This window comes from Epinephelus lanceolatus, chromosome 22 (genome assembly GCF_041903045.1).
Source record: "Epinephelus lanceolatus isolate andai-2023 chromosome 22, ASM4190304v1, whole genome shotgun sequence".
In the NCBI taxonomy this organism is placed as follows: domain Eukaryota; kingdom Metazoa; phylum Chordata; class Actinopteri; order Perciformes; family Serranidae; genus Epinephelus; species Epinephelus lanceolatus.
Genome location: NC_135755.1, coordinates 22,511,440 through 22,536,125, shown reverse-complemented (window position 1 = coordinate 22,536,125; position 24,686 = coordinate 22,511,440). Strand labels below are relative to the sequence as shown.

Below are 24,686 nucleotides of genomic sequence, written 5' to 3'. Positions count from 1 at the left end.
TAACAAGGGGTCTGGAGCAGCAAGTTAGTCCCCTCACCATGCTGTTAATGCGCTAATCATTTACAGCACGAGATGCTGCGCTGCACAGGCAGGTAGAGAGAGCAATTTGAGAGCTGCTGCTTAATTTGGATTCGGTGAAGCAGCGCTCTCATAGCCAAGCAGTGCCAGGCATCGCTAACCTCTGCCACTCCTGTAAGGTCACCAATCAGAGTGCGGCGTTTTGAGATGAGCCCAGACACTGTCATTACTGTGCCAGTCACTGATGCTCCTCTCGCCCTCCTACCACCAATTGTGCCCAGCACCTCCATAAATAATTCATACGCATAGGAACATGTGAAGGGCACATGCTCAGTCAAGGCTTCGCTTTCACTTCATTTCAAATGACTGATATACAAAGAGGGCATTTTCTGAATTGTGGGGTGCAGTACAGGATTGAAATATATTATAATACCTAATGTGGAGATATAAATAAATCTCCAACAGGTCAATTATTTAAATTGCAGCCGGCAAACTGGATGTTTTTTGGCTGGTTTTCTTATGTATAGCGCGCTGACCCACATAATTACTCTAAATCAGTGAGTAACATCCGTGACACATTTTGTTTTGCATTCGCTGCATAAACAGAACACGGAGGCCATTTTATGTGCGGTTATAAAACAAACTCAGGGTGCATATTTCATCAACACCTCCTGACAGATATGAATCAGGGCTGATGTCAAACCAAAATCAGTATTCTGTTAACAGCTCACTTGTGCCTCATTAACGACTGGGCTAGATGTTGCCATGGCGACCCAGCAGAAAGGCCATCAGGGGTTCACAGTGTCAGCCTCCCCCCACCCTCCACTCCCGACCACTTTAACCCTCTCCTCAGACACACAAGAGTCATTACCCCTTCACCTTGATTGCCGTATAAAGTGTTGGCTGTGAGGTTCAGGGGCTGTATAGGCTACCATAAACACCTTAGCAACACAAATATAGGCATTACACTTCCTGTATCAGTGAGTGTGTTATATAAATGAATCTATGGCTGTCACTGGCTGCAGTGGTGTACTGTGGCATGCTCCTCTTGAGCATTGGGCATTAAGCGGCTGCCATGTTCCCAGGTAAAGAGGGCCCCTCTCTTCACTAATGGCACTCCAGCGAATGACCTTGACAGCTTGAAAATGAGCGCATTAAGTAGAACACTTAAATGTATAATTATGCACTTGTTCCAGTGGAACTGTCACTACTCTGTAGGTTAAATCATTACGGCTTAGATAAGATAAGATAAAAATATTAAATAATAAAATCAACCCTTTTTTTCCCCTCCAAATGCCTATCAAAACAATTAAGGGACGAGACAGGCTTTGATATGAGCACATGAAAGGGAGCATCACTCCACTTATTAAGTGGGCACATTCAAAAACGCAAAGCAGCGAAGAGTATAGCAACAAACACAGCCGTAAGTCATTTTACTAAAAAGGAATATGCATGGAAATGTGACGTGCTTGTTTGCTACATGACAGTTTGATTAAAAATTTAACCCGAATAGCAAGATAATGTATATTTGAGAACACGAGCACTATGTTAAACTTTCATGAACTGCTCATACTATGAAAACTTACATGGGTATGAAAATGTTAAATGTGTATCAGTAAGACTTTTGTCTCTTTCATCATTATAATCACTTTCAAAAAAATTGACAGCAATCAAAAAGTCCATATTTGATTTAATTTAGGTGGTTAATCCAAAAAGAGGGTTACAAAAATGTAAAAGTGGTTGTTCCAAATGTTTTTATTTGGCATACTCAAACAGTTAGTAGCAACTAGAGACTGTGTCATAACATTGGTCACCATTCTGTCTCCTAGTTGTTTGTTAGTTTATTTAGCACGTATTAAAAAAAAAAAAAAAGTCAACATTACAATTACCATAAAAAAATTGACAATCAGTAATACAATTACCATTAAAACAATTTACAGTCGGTGATATAAGAACTTCTTTTTAGGAAAAAAAAAAAAAAAAGAACAATGGGAACATGCAACGAGGTCCAAAAAACCCTCAAGGGGCTTGACAAGAGGACTTCCCTAAATAAACATTAAATTAGACATTGTCATGTGCATAAAGGCATGATATCACACTCACACCCACACACTCACACACACATACAGAGATCAGGTCGTTGTTATTGATATAGCAAGAAATTAGAAATTTGTATATTACTAAATTGATTTTGTAATTATATTGAGGTGACGAAGTCAGTGTTGCCTGGACTATGTTCAGAGACATTTTTTGAGTTAATGAAACATTACATTTACATGCCGAGCTGGATTTGCAGTACTGTGATACCAGAATCTGACGTTCAGGTCCCGACCAGGGACCAGGGTTTCAGTTCATTTTGCTTTTAATAGCCGCAAAATTAACCAACAAGCTATTATCTGGTTATTTTTTATAAACAAAATGCAAAATGACTTGAAATACAAGAGGCCTTTCCTTTTAGTCCTGCGCTCCACTGACACAATGAGCTTTAGCGCAACATTTCAAAGCGATATCCATTTAGAAGTGGTTATTTTTTTTTATTTGTGATGTAAATGTCTTGCCTTTTATTCTATTTTCTTTTGTCTGTCTTGACAGACAGTCAGCTGGCTGCATTAACATGCAGAAACATACTGCCCACTGCCTACTAGGGCTGGGCAATATGACCAAAATCTCATATTCCGATATAGGTCATTTCATATCCCAGTAACAATACCTATCCCGATATTTTAATCCAATGAATAAAAAGTTTTGTTCTGATTGTTCATAGCGGTTATGTTCTAAAGCACAAACACGCCCACACACCTCCACTCAACACTGAGGCTGTACTCCAAATGACGAAAAATTTTACTGTAAAAAGTGAAATTTGCGTCACAACGATATAAACGATAGAGCAAAATATGAAACGACAGACATTTTTCTCTCGTCATGCGATATATATCGTCATATCGCACAGCCCTACTGCCCACCCCAGGGTCTCCACTGGTTAGCTAACGTTAGCCTTGGCCACTCCACACTCATCTGCCGGATCGGGTAGGAGCTAGCTAGCGGATAAAAGTGACACCAGGAGTCTCATTTATTGACATTGCGTACGCACAAGACAAGGCCGGAAAGAGGTGTACGCCACTTTCCACGCAAAGTTTGATGTATAAAACTGACTTGATGGGAGAAACTTTGACTCGCGCTTACGAACATTTTGGAGACGGGAAACTGATGACACCTGATTGTAGAAATTGTTGAATATTTTTTGGCGCACCATTTTTGGCTTTTGTCCATACGTCCATTTTTAGTATGGATCCTACACATTGTTCTAGATTTTGCTCTCTTGATATAGGCTTACCAGCTCAGCAATTGAGATGTCTGAGACTAAGTAAATAGAGGCCACAGTTATGACTTGTAAAATACCCATCATCTCTGTCCTACTTTAACCAGTATTACATCAAATTAAATCAGCTTGACAATATCACATTGTATGCAGTTAATTAGCATGCCTGTGGATCACCATGTAGCATTATCAAGTATGCTGCCACTCTGACTTTTGTTGCTCCAACGTTGCTGTTCTTACTATTCACCGGGCCCTGTTTGCTGACATCACACAGAGTTAGTGGAAGCTGAAAAACATCGTCAAATATCAAGATTGTCAAAATGCCAAGAAATATTCAGATTGTATTTTTAGCCCACAACTGTCCCCCCTAAGTGAGGCCATTTTGTCAAGAGGTGTTGAAGTGTGTCACTCCCTGATTCAGTCTCAGGAGGATGTGCAATTTCTTTGTGCTCATTTGTAACCTGCTTGCGTTCGAGTAGTTTTACAGTAATAATCTTACAGCTCCCTCGCGATTGCTGTGCAATAAAAATGGCCACCTATCGAGATAATTAGCCACAGTGCTCTTCTCCTATTTATACATGAAAACTGCAAGTGAACAGTAATTAATCTTAAAAGGAGAAGGGACGTGATATATTCTCCATCAGAACTTCTCTCTCTTTATACTTTTAAAAAAGATGTTGGGCTTCTCAGCTACTCTCATGAGAAATTGACTGTTATTTATCAAATGAATATATTTCCATATTACCATGGCCACAGAGTAGAGCCTCCTCTCTTAGGCGTGCGCCAATAAATTTGCTCAGCTGGATCATTCAAGCTTAGGCCCCTCAGAGGACTTTGACAGCCTCGGGGCATTCACATCGCTGGACCTCTTTCTCTCAGCACCTGGGGATTGTTTCTCAGTTACATCCTGGAGATCTTTTATTTAGAGCGCTACAAGAACAGGACAGTGGCAAAACAATATAGGGTCACTAGCGCTGGTTTTAAAGTGAGCCTGGCAGTCGGTGTGGGAAAACGTTGGTATGCTATGCCTGCACGTAGCTCAAAAAAGGCAGATCTGTAAACAGCATGCGTATGTCTACAGTGCACTGCTACAAACAGCCAACCTATTTGTATTTTCCACGGTGGCCAGCACATCCCACTCTCTCTGGGGTTGCTCTGCGCTGTCATTTCAACTGCCTGGCTCCTTTGCAGTGGGCACACACAGTCATTCACTGTGGTTTCAATGTTGCTAGGCTACCTCACTTCTCCACTGTTTTCTGTTTGAAAATCTACTGTTCAATAAAGCAGTTCAAGGGAGACCTGTGGGTTTGAATACTGAGCGATATGAACCTGCAGGAGTAACTGACAACACTAATAGCCTTTTTTTTTTTTGTTTCACAATACCCTTTTTCTTTTTCCCATGACTCGGTAACACAGTAGCACCACCTGTGCCTACCTCTGCAGCCCATGCATCTGCTTCAGTCTTAAGAGTCATCTACATAACATTTATAAACTTCCTTAGATATATTTTTTTTCTGTTTCAAAAGTGTACAATCTGAGTCATACATCTTCTTCCCTTTGTCTTCCACTGTTCTTTTATGGTTTGTATATATTCATATACGCCCAGCAGCGTCGAAGACTTATTATTCCTGTCTCTGTCTGTCCTGTTTTCAGCTTTGGCTGTTGGGCGTATTCCAAGCCTGGACTGTCAAACACAGCGTGCTGCTCGACGGGACCCTGCACAATTTCAGCACTGCTTTTTCTCTCTCTCCCTGTGTGCTCTCCATGATCACGAGTGCAGAGCAGTTTGACCCCGGCACAATGGAAGGCCTAGCTCCTTGAACTTTGCGGGGCAACACGCGCCGCCCCCGTGACCCCAAGTGCGTGGCCGACTGATTTCCCTGGAGTCCTGAAACAAAAACTCATTGGATGACCCTTCAACTGAACCGTTCCTCGTCTACAGCTCCATTTGAATCATCCAACCCTCCTGCGTCTAGAGGAAAATATGCTTCATCTTAGCATGGAAATGCTGTTATTCTTACAGTGTTGCATCTTTTATATATTTGTTTTGTCTGGCGGCTTATTCATATGGTCTATAGATTCAATTATTTTTTAATTTATCTGCATTTTCCTGCTTTACTGGCCTTCATGAGAGCATACATTAAAATCTTCCTGTTCAAAAAACACAGAATGAAGGTCTCTAAGTTCAAACTCCTTGTTTTTTGAGCTGCTCCATATCATTGCAGCTGGAGCTTTTTCCATGTGTTTATCCTAAGCTAACTCCGAAAGGGGCCACATAAATATTTCAAATGCACTTCTACTCATGGTGAAAGGTTATTATGGCCAGGCGCTGTTGTGGGGGCATACTATAAAGAGTTGTTTTTCATAGTTGTTGTGGTTGTTAGCAGGAAATGGTTTGAGCGCTAAGCTAATTACTGGATGTTGACAATGTTCTTCATGGGGACTTGTGTTTTTAAAAACCTAAATGGCTCAGAATGATAGCGAGCTGTGGTGCTGCGTGTATTTAAGCCATTAGAGACATTTAAGAGAAATTAAAACTGCGTTATATAGTGGGTGCTCCCTCCTTAAAAAAAAAAAAAAAACAAAAAACACTGCTGCTGGTGTCTTGTGTGATATACTTGACTGTATAGCTTCAGTGTGAAACTGTTTCTTGTTTGTAGTTGACACCGCACTCCGTGTTTCTGCCAGGGAGAATTTGGAACTACACTATACTGCATTCTGTGCTTTGTCATCATTTTCACAACAGTGGTATAATGTTACTGCATTCAATTATGTTCCTGTGGTTTATTATTACGGTGTTATTGTTTTACTTTCATTTCTGAAAACAAGAAAAGGCTGTCACACTTTGCTTTTCTCTGCTCTGCTCTATGTTTAATGCTGCTTTCATATTAAAGCCTTTCGTTTTTCAGCCTAGACTTTTGACCCATGAGCACCTTTGATTACTAAACATAATTGATAAGTTGTAGGTAGCATGGTGAAGCATCAGGAACCTTGTCACATTGTAATAGACCATTTCAAAGAGGTTGTGGGCACCATAATTAACAGCAGTAGATGTCTGCTCTATCATGTCAACACAAACTCTAACATCAAGTTTTTATTTATCCTTCAGTTTGGATTCTTTACACACACAAAACTGTCTGTCCTTGAGTTTTACCTGACTGTATGATTTTTCACTTGGCAAGCGTAAAGCAAAATTATGCCCAGAAATTTAGGTAGCAATGACAATGTAAGAAAGAGCCCTAAGATTGAGTCACATTAAGAGAAAAACAAATGAACAGGGTGTCAGCTCTAAGAGGCGTGATAGTAACTGCTTTAAAAGAATAGTTAAGCATTATGGGAAATATGCTAATTCTTAATTTTCTTGCACACAGACAAGAAGATAAATATAGAGCAGGGGCCAGGAGGTTGATCCCTGAGATTAGATTAGCAAAAACACTGGAAGTCACACTGGAAGTACTCCAGGCCAACAAATAGTGTGACACGTAACTCCTTGTAAAACCACAAATCGTCTTTTTTTTTAAAGGATGAAAAAAACAAAAACAAGATGAAACTAACCAGTGAGTGTCACAGGTGCCTTTTTTTCTTAATGCTAAGCTAAGCTAACCACACGGTACTAGTGCCATACTTAAAGCATACACATGAGAGTGGTTTAAATATTCTCATCTCACTCTCAGCAAGAGAACTAAAAACTGTTTACCAAAATTCCAATCTTCTCCTCTTTTTCAAGGCAACATGCATATGTCAAAGACACCAGAAAGTTGCTGTCTGGATTGCAAATGCATTAGTCATTGTCTGTGCCCAATCTGTCCTGGCTGCCCAATCAGTGTTACGCACATACAAATCTCAATGGAGATGAGAAGGGAACTAATGTTTCACTGGTTAGCAACTTCCGTCATCAACTCTGGAAAAAACAATGTGTATACAGTTGCAATCAAAATTATTCAACCCCCATTGCATATTAGGCTTATTGGCAAAATGTACAATTTTTCAGCTGTTTGCAATAAACAAAGTAGACAAGAACAGTTGAAATAGTTTAATAAAACTAATATTACCATGGTTTTTATCCAAATTCAACACAAAATGCTACTTTTAATCACTACTGCAGTCTCAAAATTATTCAACCCCCTGTCTCAAGCACACCTGATGCAACTAATCACAATTATTCAACCCCCTGTTTCAAGCACACCTGGTGCAACTAATCAAGGGCTTCATTAGTTCAGGTGTGCTTGAGACAGAACACATAAATACCTGGACTGGCTAGGGGTTTGTTGAGAGTGACGTTTGATTGCATGTTAGAAATATAGCTAAGTCAAAAGAATTGTCCAAAAAGTTCAGAGAAGAAATCATTGCCTTGCACAAACAAGGAAAAGGATACAAAAAGATAGAAAAAGCTCTGAATGTTCCTAGAAATACAGTTGGAAGCATAGTTTGCAAGTTCAAAGTCAAAGGAACAGTGGCTACACTAGCTGGATGTGGCAGAAAGAGGAAACTATCAGCAGCTGCCACCAGATTCCTGAGAAGTCAAGTGGTCAAAAACCCTCGAGTGACTGCAAAACACCTGCAGCAAGACTTGGTGGCAGCAGGCACTGAGGTTTCGGTTTGTACAATAAGGCGCATACTAAACACCGAAGGGCTCCATGCCCGGACTCCAAGACGTACACCACTACTGACCCAAAAGCACAAGAAAAGTCGGCTCCATTATGCTCAAAACCATATAAATAAGCCACAGAAGTTTTTGAATTCTGTTCCGTGGAGTGATGAAACAAAACTGGAACTTTTCGGGCCTATGGAACAGCGGTATGTCTGGAGGAAGAAGAATGAAGCATATGCTGAAAAGAACACCCTGCCTACAGTGAAGCATGGCGGTGGCACAGTGATGCTCTGGGGCTGCTTTGCTGCCTCTGGCACTGGAAACCTGCAGCGTGTGGAGGGCACGATGGATTCAGTCAAGTATCAGGAAATCTTAGGTGAAAACGTTGTGCCGTCTGTGAGGAAGCTGAAGCTTGGGCGTCATTGGACCTTCCAACAGGATAATGATCCCAAGCATACCTCAAAGTCCACCAAGGCTTGGTTTCAGAAGAAGAAATGGAAGATTCTAGAGTGGCCGTCACAGTCGCCTGACTTGAACCCCATAGAAAATCTCTGGTGGGATTTGAAGAAGGCGGTTGCAAAACGCACACCCAAGAATATTACTGAACTGGAGGCCATTGCCCATGAGGAATGGGCTGAGATTCCTCAGGAACGCTGTCTGAAGCTGGTGTCTGGCTATGCATCACGTTTGCAGCAGGTCATAATAGCAAAAGGGTGCTCTACTAAGTACTGAAGATGCTTGTCATGAAGGGGTTGAATAATTTTGAGACTGCAGTAGTCATTAAAAGTAGCATTTTGTGTTGAATTTGGATCAAAACCCTTGTAATATTAGTTTCATTGAACTACTTAAACAGTTCTTGTGTAATTTGTTTATTGCAAACAGCTGAGAAATTGTATATTTTGCCAATAAGCCTAATATGCAATGGGGGTTGAATAAATTTGATTGCAACTGTAATTTAGGAAGTAATTGACTAAGACTTTATAAAAATACGTTTTAACATCTTCTGGATACAGTCTGCTGGGGTATATGATATGAGTATTAGCAGATAAACTTTTAAAGAAACAGGAGGTATACTGTTGCCATGAATACAGTGAGGCAGCAATGTTATATTTGTCTAAATAACAAAACAAATTTTGTTCGACAGCGCAAGCACCTTATTACAACCCATACTTACATTTATTGCAAACTGCACCACCCACTAGTTGCTGTAATACTTATTATGGGAGCGTAGGAGGAAGTGTTATTAGTGTTATAAGTCATATAACGGTTATTATTGTATGACTATGGAAGGTCCTATAAAGTGGGCAGTAGGGGTGGTTGATGGGTCAAACAAGCGCAGGACTTTCACCTGCGGCCCAAAGACAATGTTGACTTCTTTTAATAACAACATAGTGCAGTATGCTAGTATGCACAGCATAATTCACTAGTGGTATACGTGATGTGACATATGTCACGTTACGTTTTTGACAAAAGTAGTACTTATTACTTACTTAATGTAGCACAGTGTTAACAATGTTACTGATACTATTCTTTCTCACACCTTGAACTCAAACCATTGTGTTGCCCCGCCCCAAAATATAATATCGTAAACATGCAAGGGACTAGTCGACTAATGAAAGACTATTAGTCGACCAGGAAAATTCTTAGTCGGTGGCAGCCCAACCTAACTGTACCAGAGGCAATGCAAAGCAGCAGAGCAACATTATGTGTTCTTACATTTCAGACTGAAAAAATATCTATCAAATCAATGCATCCTGTTGTTAAAACGATACATTTAATTAATTCAGTACCAGTTAATATAGCCCACGCTTTCAAACCTTGCATAAACAACTGCATTATCACTTGGCAAAACTCAATATCCACACATTAAAGCTGGCAGCAACCACAAGCTACAAGAGATGGAGTCTGTGTAGCAGGTAAAAAAAACCTGCTCCACTCCACACATGTGACATGTTGCATCAGTTCCCCGTTTATTTCAGCTGTAACACTGCAACAGTTAAGACAGTAACATGTCATTTTGGACGTGAGTGACAATGAACCTATTTTGTCCTTTTTGTCCTTCCATTACAGAGTGTTGGGAGAAATCTTATAAACTGGAGGATTTTCAGGCAAATTCTGAAGTGTTTCTATTCCTGCCCTCGCAGGCGCACACAGCGAGTTACACTATGTGCTGCAATTTGAGCCTTGTTTCCTATTTTCCAGAACACTTTGCTTAAAAAATAAAGCACTCATGTTGATGTTCAAGCACATATTCATTACATTATATCAAGTACTGCCATTGCCCAAGTGGCGAACCACAGAGAAGTCAGCAACTTCCAGATCACACAAGTGAGACCCATTGCAAAAATCAATCTTGGTCAATGGCCCTTTTTTCATTTCCCAGAAATGACAATGTTAAAATGTGTTTAAAAAAAGTTTTAATCACTATCATTCTGGATTAAACACATTGTTTTCTGCAGAGCTGATGATGAAAGTAGCTAATGAGCAAGCCATGTCGGTTCCCTCTCATCTCTGTCGAAAGTTGCACATGTACACCACCGATCAGGTAGTGGCGACAGATTGGGCACTGACGGTCATAAACTACAACAAGGTAAGAAAAGCGATCATACTATCATGATCATATGTGGAACACAACAAAATTCCAATGGAAAGGAGCAGCAGTGGTCTCAAGAAGACTATCGGAAAAACACTTAAAGGAATATTTGCGCAACAACACCAGAAAGTGTGGCTTCAGAGGTGACCACCGGGTTGAAATGAAACCTGCGACAGTCAACAAACATTATTAGCTTCAACAAATCATTATTTACTATCACTATTAGCACACACGCTGCAGCTGTGATATTGCAGAGAAACACATCAATACCACAGAGGCTTGTGGGAAATGACTGTGACATGCTGGTGACAAAAGGAGATCAATGTTCTGTTTGCATGTACAGTGTGTGTGTGTGTGTGTGTGTGTGTTGTTTTTCCTCAAATGAAGTGTTAAGTGCTGTTATGTAAGCTCATACATAAGCACAAGATGGTAACAAACAGCAATCCCTATATGCTTCTGCACACCAGTGAATTACATATGTGTGTATTTATTCATCTTTTCAGGTGGACTGCATTTAGCTAAACCCCACTGTTCCGTCATTGTACCCACCACGTCTGCCCTGGGTGGGAGTGGGTAGAGGGGACATTATGAAGATGGACGACGCTGTCACAGTGGGATGGTGTTTGTCGCAATGCAAGCATTTTCTTCTACTCTATTATCATTATCATGGCTGATGTTATTGTTACAATGGCCATTTCAGGAAGCGGTTGAGCTGCTGAGACTGAAAGGCAGAAAAGCTAAATGGAAAAAGGAGACATTGGAATTCAGGAGGTGAATATGAGTTGTATAATATCTACATTTACAGATAATTGGGAGCATACAGTATGAATGCTGTGCCTTATGAAATCTTTATGGCTTTATGTGTGGCCGCAATATAAGAGTAAGCAGTTACAAAAGGAAGTGTTTCGAAGGCTGATTTATTGTTCCTTAAAAACATTTGTAAAGTTAATGGTGTAGTGCCAACTATGCTGCAAAACCAAGCATGAAGGAAGGTTAGCGCTAAGGGAACAATTTTAACGTTTATGAGCCTTGACACACTTCGCAAACCGAGCGCCGGCCGTGAGCCGTAATCAAAATTCAGCAGCAACACCATCCATTTAACACTGCGGAAACGTAACATAACTAATCCAAATTAGCCGAAATGGTACAAGCAGGCGTTAGCAATGTCATCGCCACCGCAGTCACACTTTCCAGCTTTCATTGACAGGCCACACATGTTAATGCTGTTTCTCCTTCCCGCTCCCCTCTGCACTTTCTCACATGGTTGTCCTTTAGGATGCTGGAGCAGGTGTGATAAATGCTGCCGTTTAAATCAAAGCACTCTCCTCTCCCCCTCCTCACCCCCTCTGGGGAGAAGGAGGATGCCTCCATGCAGATTGATATCAGGAGGCCCAGCCATATCCTGCAAGGACTGACTGATGGTCTGTCTGGATAAAAAATGAACTTTATTCCCAGCGTGCAAGCTATGATTCATGTTCCTCCCCTCCCCCTCCTTCCCCAAAACCATTCCACATATACCTTCACCACACGCTGTCTGGAAACAGTATAGTACATCATATAGTGCTGCACCTCTGGCCTACACCCAGAAAATACCAATGAGGTGTTTGCATGTGATCAAACAGAAACTAGCATTATTTTTCCATGAACATGTTGAGGTGTATGAAAAATCAAGAATCCGCAACTGTTGTATTCAGCCCTATATAATCACTCCCATCTCCAGATGGGAAACATATACATTTTATATATTTGAAATCATTCCCTTGAGTTCTGTTTGGCAGCGATTTTCTTCCAAACAGAGTGACCAACTCACATGAGTCGTGTTTGACCACTGGTTCCGCTTGGTCCTTCTGCCCTTCCATACCATCATGAGTGACAGGCAGGCAGAAGCGCTGGGGTCACATTACTCACAGTTAGCATTCTGTTCTTCCTCTTTCCTGCGCTAAAAACATGGTGAAGCATTGCACTTTCCGCTCCAAAAGTGAGTGGGTTGTGTGGGAGGTGGCGGTGCAAAAAGAAAAAAAAAAACAACAACTCAGCCCTGCTTTAGATTCCAATTAATTTGCCATCTGAAAGCAAAACTACATGTGCAGAAAGGGATAATTGCTAATAAATTATCACATCAACTGCCAAAAGAAGACGAGTCGGGACTAATGGCATCACATCTCAAAGGAGACTAAATGTTTTGACACTTTGTCGCAAATTTTCTGTGGTCATTTGTGCCTTTACATTGTCTGCTCGCAAAACAAGTGGTTAGCCTATGTGCCTGCTACCACCAGAACAACACTGCAATTGAGTTCTCCTCTTCGGGGAGGAGTTGCAGCAAATCATAAAAGCTTTTCTCACAGAGAGGTTTCAATGACGATGGAATGGTTTCTATAATTGCACCCTATAAAAGTGTCGGATCACTGACGGTTAAGGCTAATGAGAGAGTGGAAAAGGACAGCGAGGCGACATCCCGTAATTATCACCTCAAATCTTAAATTAAAAGAAGAGAATAAGTAAAAAAAAAATAAAATAAAGGAACTATCAGCATGATGTATAAGTTTTTTTCTTGATCTGTTTGACAGAGATGTTACAGCGATGATAAGGTGAGAAAAGGTGGTGTGGTGTGATAATAGAAGAAAACTCGACAGCTAAAGGACGGCTGTTGTTTTGAACTTAGCAGGTAGAAAATAAACAAGATCACAAACAAGAAAGTTAGTGTTGTACTATGGGTAGTGTTTCTGCCAATCCTTTAGAGCGGCTCCAATTTCAATCAGTACACTGACACTCCTGGGGAACAAAGGATGAACAAAACTGAACATGTCTTGTGACATCTAAAGGTCCATTTCTATGGGGACTGAGTGGCATCTTTCATAGCACATGGGAATTTTAATGCACACCAAAGTCCAGCAGTCGACACAGCCAATCCCAAGGGGACGGTAAAAGGCCAGAGCGTAATCCTTTAGATGAAACTGAAACCCTTCAAGGCTGAGGATATACAACCCCGGCAGTATATGAAACTCGCCCCCTGTTTGTCATTGATCAAAAGGTATTAAAACTATAATAGAGATCTGTTAGCGATTGATTAAAGGTCATATGAAGCCTAACAGAGATTGAATAACAATTTTAAAAAATCAATAGCGCAAATATTGGTCTTAGGGTAACTTCATATGAGCAGTGCAACAATGATTAAAGAGCTTTCATTGGAGTGCAGTGGTGGGATTTGTTTCAGGCTCATTCATGAAATGAAAAATGCTGTCATGTGAATTTATCTAATTGGTATAAATAAGAAATATTGGACTTTTCTGGCTTTATTGCGTAACGAAAGATCAAGGACAAGGGAATGTATGCTGGACTCCTAAAACTGTTTTAGAAGAAGCCTTTTTTCCTTCACATTAGAAGTCTGAATGTGTTTCGCTATAGGCTCTAAATGTCACTGCACACAATGTCCTCACAATGTTGTAAAACTCTTCGGAAAAGGTGTTCCTCAAATTAGGCACTGCATTGGGACAGTAGGCTAGTCATTGTTTGACATTTTAACAATGGAGGCTAAAGAGGACTTGATTGAGGTACTTACCCTAATGAGACCTCTGTTCCTGCTGTGCTCTTTTGAGTGACTTCATTAAACGGACACAGGGTATAAGTGTACCTGCAGAGGGAAAAAGAAAACACAATGTCCGCATTAAGAAAATTTGCACACCAGGTTCATTCCATGGCGGTTTTACTTGGCAGCAGTCCTTTTCATGCATTAGCTCCTGTTATACTGCCTCTTAAAGGCAGGAATTTCGTATAAAAGGGGGACAGTGTTGTCTCAACTTCAGGGCAACAACCAGTTAGTAACAGCGCCAAAACAGTTGTGACGTTTTGACATGTTATGGGTGTGTGACCAACTGTGGGAGATTTAAAAATATATGATAGCAGTTAGCAGCTAACTCAAGAAGAAGACCAGTGGCTGAATATGTTCACAAACTGGGAAAACAATGAGGTCCGGAAGCTCCGAAGGACGAGATTACCTGCGATATAACAGGGATGGTTAATGATTGTTATCGCCATGTTATACCATTGTTATTGTTTAGAAAGTGCTCTTGATGTGTATGTTATATTTTACATTAGAGGCTGACGCTGTTATGTTACCTGTCATGCACGTCAGGCCTCTTTTGCTTTCACGATGCTGGCTGTCTACAAATCACACACTAGAGCAGATAGATGCCACCATTGTTTGGTTCTGTGTAAAAATGCAAAGGTGGCATGAAAAAAGGACTTCGTAGCAGCTCTTTAGCGTGATCTCTCTATAACAAGTGGTTTTGTTTATTGCTCTTTTACCCAGACTTTGATGAAAAACTAGAGCTTGACATAAATACATCAGATTTGCCAAAATGTTTATCACACAGAGTTGTTTTTGCCACCTGAAAAGTACCAAGACATTTCAATACAAAATTGCGAAAGATATTTAAAGTAATTCAGAAACAGTCTCGACATTACGATTGGTGTGCCCTTTAGAGAACATTTTTCATTTGTAAAATGTCACACTCAACACATATCTTGGGTATAATCAAGCAGCAGCCTCTGGGGCCAAAAATGAAGACAACGTGGAAGAGACAAAAATTGCAGTTCCTCGAACAGCCACTGGTTGGCTCCTGAACTGAGTCAACCCCCATAGACACCCATGTTAAAATGCCAAACTTTACAGCAGAAATAAACATGTTTACAGCCTGGTGCTAAAAAGGTCTTGGTCTCTATAGCAAAGTTCAACATTCATAACAACTGTACAGGGGGTGGAATTTTTTTTTTTTTTTATAACTCGCCCTTTTAAATTTTATTGAGGCTTAAACTTATGCATAATGAAGGGCGGGCTGGTTTGGCAGGCTGTCTGCTGATAGAGTCTGTAAGCTCACAGTCAGATCCACCACTCACTCCTCCAAAGGTCCACCCTCTGGTCCAAATATAGTCACTTCTGGCTCCAAAAATCCAAACTGGTAACAGGCAAAACGGAGAACTCAAGGCTTCAAAACGAGAGCCTACAAACTAATTGATGAACGTTGGCTGCATCGATTTTATTTTTGTCTTTGGTGATAATTTTTTAATACCCAAATGTAAGAGATCATGTATGTATATGTATATTGAAATTGTTCTACGCAATGTTTTTGTATGAAGAGTGGATCAAAATGTAATGTGAAATGCATCACTGGTGGTAAATCCACAAAGATTAGCAGTGCCTCTCAACTTTAAAGAGCTTTATAGCATTATATTGTTCAGCTCGTTGTTGTCCGCAAATTCAATGGTCGTTTTTTCTAATTTATTTTAAGGACAAAAGCTTTGACAAACCAACTTCATGCTGATTGTTCAGCAGCAAATGCAGAGAGACAGCCAGTGACTAGCTGGTGAACATAGTGTAGCATTTAGCAGACCAAAAAAAATCAAAACAGATATTTCCCTGGGAGTGGTGGAGATAAAAGCAGAGCTAGAAGGAGAGTGAGTACTGGACTTATGTGTCAACAACAACTCCAGTGAGTGGGTTATAAATAGACTACTGTTTGCAAATGCATTAGCTAAAACAACTCTATAAGGTGATAGTATTTCAGTGTTGTTTTTCTGTTGACCTGATCAGCTGGACAAATCAGTACATATGTCTTTTTCTTTTTCCTATGGCTCTATGACAAACAAAACTTACACTGCGGACAAGCAAACTATGGTCAGACAAGTACCAAAGCTGTGGTTTACTAAGCAGAATTATTGAACAGTGGGACTCTGTCTAGGCTTAGTGGCTACCTACTGGGACAGAAGATTGACATGGAGCTACCCCGCCACCCACAGCTCTCCTACTAAGGCAAAGAGGAATCTAAAGGAGTTGGCAATTAGTCTAGCCCATTACTAATGCACTTGCTGGGGATAGTGCTGGAGAGTAGAGGCACGATCACTAGCTCCAGTAACAAACTGATCAAAGACCCTGATGGTGAAACCGACAGGGGGAAAAGGCAGCCTGGCTTTTTTCCTTGACATTTGAACCGTTACACTGACTGTTATAAAAAGAGCAGAGGGATGCCCAGATAACCACAACGAGAGAGAAAGAGAGAGAGAGAGAGAGAGAGAAAGTGCAGGGTGGATGGGGGAAAGATGGCTGCAGCCTAAGTAGACGTGGGCCGGGAAGTGCGGGAGGGATCAAAAGCTGCATGAGAGAAAAGCAAGATGAAAGAAAAGAAAATGATGAACATCAGAGAAAGGGGGATAGTGGGAGAGAGGTAAGTGATTGGCTGCCGACTTCTTTTGCTCATTGCGCGTGTTTGCGGATTGTATTAAATGCTTCTCATCTCGGAGACATTCATTTACTGTAGGCATTTATCCTTTCATGTCTACTGTATGTTTCAACGGGGACGGCCCTTTCCCAATCCATCATGCATAAGGGCAAGGAAAAAACATAACAGAAGCATCTTTTTTTGACTGCAGAGTAAGCAGTACAGCTCGCAGTAGAATTAAATGTGTCTCACCATGACTAAGCCTATTGAGAATCCATTCCCCCTCAAAGAAATCTGACACTGTGCAGCAAGGTTCCTCCTGGGATGTTTTCCTATTTATTTCTATTCTATTAGTTTATTTTCAAACTACAAACTTTACAGTCATGCTAGCAGCAATGTCGGTTGGTCCACCACCAGACTGAAATATCTCAATAACAAGGATAAATCCTACTAGGGTTGGAGGATATGATGGTATATACTGTGCTATGGTGGAAATGTGTCCACCTGTAGAGATACTGTTTCTACTGTGGGAGTAAATCAGGGTGGGATTCTCACATGATCTCACAAATCCAGCTACCTTGCAAGGTAACATGATTGATGTGACATGGATGATGAGAGTAAAGTTGTAAATACAAAAACCTGTAACACTTGAAATTACTGTTCTCAGGAACCCTAAAGCTTCCAATTTACAGAATTTAAGTTTTACTGTGTCATTTTTTGAATAGAAGATTCAAGTAAAAGAAGAAAATAATCAAATGTATTTAAGTATGGTATGATTATTTTAGACTATTTCTTAACTGAATTTACAGAACAATTACTGTATTGTGATACATACCTTATACCATGATATAAAATTACATATACCATGATAGAAGATTTTAGCCTAATTGAATTTGGTGATCCCCTGATGTTTTCTGTAGCACCACCTGCAATAAGTTTTCAGTTACCCAAGGAAATATCTGAACATCTACTTAATGGATTGGCACAAAATTTTATACATATGTACATGGTCCCCATAGTATGAATCCCAATGACTGTGTTGATCTCCAGAGATCTCCCTGTGCCACCATGAGCTTCAAATGTATGATTTTGAGAGAAATTTCTCAAAAGCTATTAGCTTGCCATTGGAATTTGGTACAGATATCGAATTTATTGTAGGGATGCATCAATTTATCTGCCAAACATTAATATCTGATGCGATATTCACCTTGGTGTCGGCCATCAGCCTACTGGCAAATAAGATATCATACATTCAATCAATGTCAGGGCAGGGCTCAAGACTAAGGGTGTCTTGTCATCCTGGGGATGTTCGAAAATGTGCTTGGGACAAACACAGATCTTTCCTTGGACACCTTTGGGACGAAAGGACCAAATAAACTTATTATCAATGCATCAGGGGACGCCTACCATTGTTTCCCTGATAATGCCACATTGTGAGCAACAATCTGTGTCGAAATAAGCAGGAGAGCTAGTTAACAGAACAGAAGTTGCATTGAGTTACATTATGATGTGTTCAAGCTCTACTCAGTAAAAGTACTGCGTGAAGGTAAATTACAAAGTTGTCTTGATGTGTTTGTATGTAATCCTGTAAAATTAGTTTTTGGCAAGAAACTTGAATAAATACAGCTGTTTGGAGGAGAGATTTGTTGCCTTTTTTTTTTCAGCAATATAAAATAGATATTAGAGAGGGAATTGTGATGTATTACATATATATATATATATATATATATATATATATTAAAAGGTTTTTGAAGCATATTTTTTAAAAGATGTTTTCATGTAAATCAGGTCTACAATAAAGGTTGTTTCATAAATGTGTATGATTGAATTTGTGCTCATTCAAAAAGTGTTGTTATTTCTTTATAATGAAGATTTCTTTGTTTCCCTGGTACAAAAGGGGAACAAAAATACCCCAAACAAAACAAACAACACAAAAGTATTGGTATCGGCTTTTGGCCAAATTGTTTTTTGTTTTTTTTTTTTCTTGTAAAGATATTTTTTGGGCATTTTTAGCCTTTAGTGGATAGGACAGACAGGTGTGAAAGGGGGAGAGAGAGAGGGAGTGACATGCAGCAAAGGGCCACAGGCTGGAGTCGAACCCGGGCTGCTGCGGCAACAGCCTTGTACATGAGGCGCCTGCTCTACCACTAAGCCACCGACGCCCCCCAAATTGTTATTTTAAACCTTGTTATCAGTACTGGCCCAGAATTTCACAGCCATTGCATCCCAAATTGAACTGTAATATCTTAGGTGATCTTCTGACATTTCATCAGACACCTTCCTCCAAAGAGGAAAAACTAAAGACTAACAACATTCCCATCAGGCCCAGCTGAACTTGCTGTGTAAAGATTAAGCACACATGATGAAGATTTTCAACATGCTAAGCATCATACCTGGTAAACAGTTAGCATGTTAGCATTGCCATTGTGAGTATTTCTATTGAAACACTTTGCCAGCCACAACTACAGCCTCACAAAGCTGCTAGCATGTCTGTAGACTCCTGGACTTGTTCCTCTCTTCAGGGTATAAGAGGAGCAAAGGACTGATTAAAGGTGTCTTCGCAGCTGTCCTTGACCTCTCCAGGGGCACTCAACACCTTCAGTTAGCTCCAACATCACATGACAAGTTAGCAGAACACCCACACCTGAAGAATAATTTGAGACCTTACATAACTGCTGTGTGGTAGTTTAAACAGAATGTGAAACTCGTCGCTGCTTTGGTGGAATATTTATTAAAGAATTTCTCAACTAGAAGCTTTAAAAGTGCAGTCAAATGCACAGTAAAATGATGTGATGTGTGTCAAATATATGAATCAGAATTCCCTCTTGACATTAGCTTTACATTCATTAGATTCATTAGGTTTGTAAAGCAGGTACTTCAGCAATAACAAACATCCTCATCTGAGCCCAGAAACATATGGCACCTGATAGACAGAGGTATTGTGAGCAGAGGAAGGAGGGGGAGGAAAAGGGGTAACACAGTGAAAAAGCAATCAAATGAGTCCCATAAGGGAGTACCTCTGTATGTCTGTACATCTCTTCCCCCTCTCTATCACCCTCTCTTTTACCCTCAAGGCAAAGCCATCCATCCCTGCCCACTTTTGCTGACACGCCAGCACTGCACGCACACACACACACAACAAAAAAAAAGCTAAGCTATTTGTGAGTGAGGGCACTGCGATCTGACCTTGGACGCTCGCCTCCATGTGGCAGCTTGTGAGAAAACAAAAGCAGGCAAGACAACACAGAAAATGTGTCGCTGGGTAAAAGGCAAAAAAAAAAAAAAAAAAAAAAGGAAAGTTAGGAGAGATTAGAAATGCCGAGCCCAATATGCGGACAGAGGTGCAGGTTGATTAGCTGTCTGTCTCTGAGACAGACACTTCACATTCTGTCGTCTGCGTTACATAAATGGGACACAGCAGAAAGGTCAAACAGGCACATTTATACAAACTGTCCCTGGCTATCCTTAGCAAATGAGCACAGTGTGACACGAAGGAGGAAATATCCGCTGAGATGGACAGGCGGTGACAAAGGCTTTGAGGAGAAAAGACTGGCTGCGACGGAAATATAAGGCTAAGAAACAGCCAGGAGAACAAAGACAAAGATGGAGGAAAAGGGAAGGCAGAAGGATAAAAAGAAATAAAAGTGCACAAAAGAGAGTGGGAGGGAATCAGAGTCTGCTGGTGGTGACGCTGTGCATATGAATCACCAACTGAACAGGCCGCGAATATGACAGATGATGACGTGCAGCAAGGGGGACACTCGGGCGGAGGATACAAAGGGTAAGGAAGAAAGAGAAACTTGGCGGGTCACCAATCAAACCTTTGACAATAATTAGAAGGCTATGATGAGCAGCAGATCATAAAGTGACAACAGCGATCCTCCCATACGGGTCCTGAACTCCACGCTCCATCTCTTTCTGTCCCCCACGTTCGATCTGTCACAGCCTGACAATGCAGCTCTGACGCTAGCCATAATAAGTTGGTACCACAGTGTCAATCTTTGGCAGGTGTTCTGGGCCTGAAGGTACACAGTTACAGAATAAATATCTTAGATGCAACCACTTAGCCCCTCAGGCAGTATTTCATGCTTCGCTGGATCAGACTGCAGATTCAGTTCACACAGAAATCTGCAGAGTTCTGGAGCCAATAGCTCGAATTCTTTCCAATGCCAGACAGCCTGTCACTCAAGCAGCCCTGCCCTTAAATATGCATAAATTTAAACCTTAATAAGGGTTAACGTTCTGACCATTTACACTTGTGCGGTGGTGTGTCTGTGTCACTCTGCAGTTACACCTCCAAAACAGTAGTTGGTGGTGGGGTTTCTGTGAAGTGCTGTAAAGTTTAGTTGATTCAAAACACACCCAAAACGTGGCTTGATAGTGACAATTTCAAACACGAGTACACATCTCGGCTTCACTATAACAGCATTCACAGACAAAGCACTTGTCTTTTGCTGGACACATTTTCCCCTCAAATACAACATGCTAATCTTTCTAGCACAAAATTCGGCTCCATTACAGCTCACAAGGTTCACCAACAAAACAACTGTCTAATACTAAACCTGTTTTCCAAATACAACATGCTAACATTATTAGCACAAGCCTATGGCATTTTACATTGTGTAAATTAGCCTAGCGACGAGCGGAGATTTCCTCTACTCATATGAAGCCTTAAAATGCTATTTTGTGGAGGCTTTATTGTCTTCACAATTTATTGTTTCTTTTCTGTGAAATTAAAGTAAAAAAAAGCCGATTCCGATGAGGGATATGGCTTCAGCTCACAAAAATAGACAGGATGACTGCATCGCCACGACGTGTAGTTACATTTCTCGGGAGGTGCACGTCAGGGTACAGCACAGGGTATGGCGCAGGCTCTATTTCGCCACAGAGCCTACGCTATAGGTACAGTGTCAATTCAACGCAGAGGTATAAAATCCGCCTCACAAAGCGCAGCTGGCATGGATGTATCAATACTACATAAAATGAGTACTGAAACTGTGTCGGATATTTAGAAACAATATGTTTTGCCTATGAACCCGTAGAGTTGTAACTGAGCCAAATTTTCTACTTTTGTTTAGTTGTTGTTGTTAAGCCGTGTCGAATGTGTGTCATTTGAGTCAGTTTAAATTAAACTTTACTACACTTAACTGACTAATTAACATTTATGCAAGATTTTTTTGTTTGTTTGTTTTTTCTTTTATCGCCAAAAGCAATAAAGAAAGAGGTGGCAGCGTCTTCTGTATCGGACCATGTTAAATGGGCATATGATATCGTCTCATATCGATCGCAGGCCCTTGAATTGATTTGAATCTCAACTGTGTTGTAGCAGACTTTGTGATATCAGCAAATATTCTATCATTGTTGAAATAGTCAATATAATACTGCATCCTGATGAAACTGGCTAATTATACACAGTGATCTCAGCCTTTTATGTTTTTTTGCTGGGTACAATGTTATAGTAGACAGCAATGAAGGGCAGAACTCCAAAAATAAGACTCAACTTGTTATAACTGTGTTAATTTTTCAACAGTCTATTGTTAATTACAGATCTGACACAGTCACCCAACTGATACACACAAGGGTTACATGGGAAAAACACGATAAGCATATTTCTTTCTCAGTCCACTGAGATCCTGTCAAGAGAGGGAGAGAGACAGCAATTAAGCCTTTCTCCCACTAGACTGCTGTGTGACGGCGTGGGTGGAGTTCACTGAGGGTGACACGGCAAACTGCAGCAACGTCAACACGAGCTAATTGGTTTACAGGTAACACTGTGTACATTCGGCTGGCATGCCAGAGGTCAAAGGTGACCCGGCAATATAGAGTGACGTGGTTAATTGTTTACTAGAAAACTTTAAGGAAAGCCAACTCTGTTCATGATGATGGCATAAGGCAACCTTGGGTCACCACACATATATAAGTAGAACGTGTTTCCATAACAGTGTCAACACTGCATTGGATGAGATTAAATAATAATAGAAAATGAACTGCTTTAGCACCTTTTTCATGCAGAGCACAAGGTAATTACAATCAATTATTAATTTAGCTAATAAAAAAGCTAATAACAGTGACATTTAACAGCAGCAAAATGTACAAATAACATCTGCCTTACTTGAATGGAAAATAAATTAAAGTAATGCACTAAACATATTGGGAGGAAATCTTGTCTAGCTCTTTCCTATCTTAATATTTTGAAATCTCCTTTAAACTACTGTAGACTACTAAAACACTAAATTATTAAATGAACCAAGTATTTATATACTTTTATAAATCCAGGTGGAAACACTAGTGCTTTTATTTTGAAGCACCCAGCTTGCCTCGGGCCAGAGGTGCTGAGTTTTTTGTTGTGACCTTTACACTTCTGGTCAACAATTATATATTAACAATTAGCAGAAAGTTAAACTGCTGCCAGGGCACCTTTAGATGTGATGATTTATTCACTGTGAGCTGGACACAAACTATCAGCTCTTCTGTACATATATCAAAAATATCTACACTGGTGCTCCATGGTCACAAAATGTGAGTAAACAGTAGTGGTCTTGAGCCCTGCAGGGAAAAAAAATTTCACCTGCTCACAGTATTGTTAAACTAATTAAATTAAACTGTTACCATGGCACCATTACACATTGGGATTTATTCACTGTAAGCTGGAAACACATTAACAGCTCTCCAGTACATATATCAATAATATCTGCAAGTGGCATTGGTGCTCCATGGTCGGAAAATTCCACTAAAATATAGTGGGTTGGAGCCTTGCAAATAAAACACACGCTTTGTGTTGGCTCACACACTATCACTCAGGAGAGACTGATCTGAACGGGCGGAGGGGTGTGTGCGATGTATCATGTCTGTGAGTCTTTCTTTGTGTGTGTGTGTCTGTGAGAGGGAACGAGCCACAGGAGAGAGCAAGAGAACCGAAAAGCTGAGGCAAGTCTCGTGCTGGTGGCATAAAATAACGACTTGACAGTTTATACTCGATGTTGGCGATAGAGTCATTTTATGCATCCAAGGCTGAACAAGCCACGATACTTAAAGTATATTCACATATTGACATTTGCCCACCCCCACAGTGTACATACAGAAGAGAGTGTGCGTCATAACTAAGTGTACCTGAACTACAGGAAATAGTTTGACTTTATGGGAAATTTGTTTATTCCTTTTGTTTTGTTTTTGGCAAGAGTAAGATAAGAAGATTGATACCAAGTTCATATCCATAATGTCAATATAAAGCTACAGCCAGCAGATGGTTAGCTTAGCTTAGCATAAAGGACGGAGACAAAAAAGGGTAGACAGCTATCCAAACTTGGTTGTCTGGCATCCTCTGGATTATGCAAGACTCCAGGAAGTCATTACAACCAGCCCAGTTCCCAGTATATGTATTTAGGCAGGCTGCAGCTTCAATTTTAAAAGACAGTTATAAAAGTTGAATCAAATTCTCAGCAAGAAAACAAATTGTTAACCTATTCCTCTGAGAGGATTTGGCACCCCTTATGAGAAGTGACAAACATATTTACTCAGTGTGAACATACAGTAAATCAACTAGAAGCTATTCTGAGCATCAAGTTCACGCACTCTATATTGTACCGGAGTAATTTTCAGAATCCCGTTGACATTATTGAATGTTTAGACAGAATCACACATTTTATTTGGTGGAGACACCTGATAGTTGTTGTTTTCCCACAACCTGAATCAATAGTGAATCATCTGACCTGCATGTAAAGGCAGCAGGGTTGTCTGGCACCTGTCTGTCCTTTAATCAGCACACCCAGCTTTAAGCCCCTGTGTCAACAAGTCTACACCTTGCTGAAGTGTCTGTGATGCAGCGTTACAGCTGCGACTGCACCCTTGTTACAGGTTACAGCTGGCCTCAGTACCACTACTATAAATGTAATGCTCTGTCTAATCTAAACTGCAGTATAAAGTCCACGCCAACTGAACAAACAGAAAACA

At 40.5% G+C, this 24,686-nt stretch overlaps 1 protein-coding gene across 1 annotated transcript in view; it reads right to left on the bottom strand.

Annotated features, from left to right (window-relative positions):
* LOC117245771 (glucosidase 2 subunit beta-like) overlaps nt 1-24,686 on the bottom strand; it is a 201,829-nt gene that overhangs the window by 16,004 nt on the left and 161,139 nt on the right. Inside the window, exon 13 of the mRNA XM_033609260.2 lies at nt 14,081-14,152. Within this exon, the coding sequence (XP_033465151.2) occupies nt 14,081-14,152 (72 nt within the window). The remainder of the gene's footprint in view (nt 1-14,080; nt 14,153-24,686) is intronic.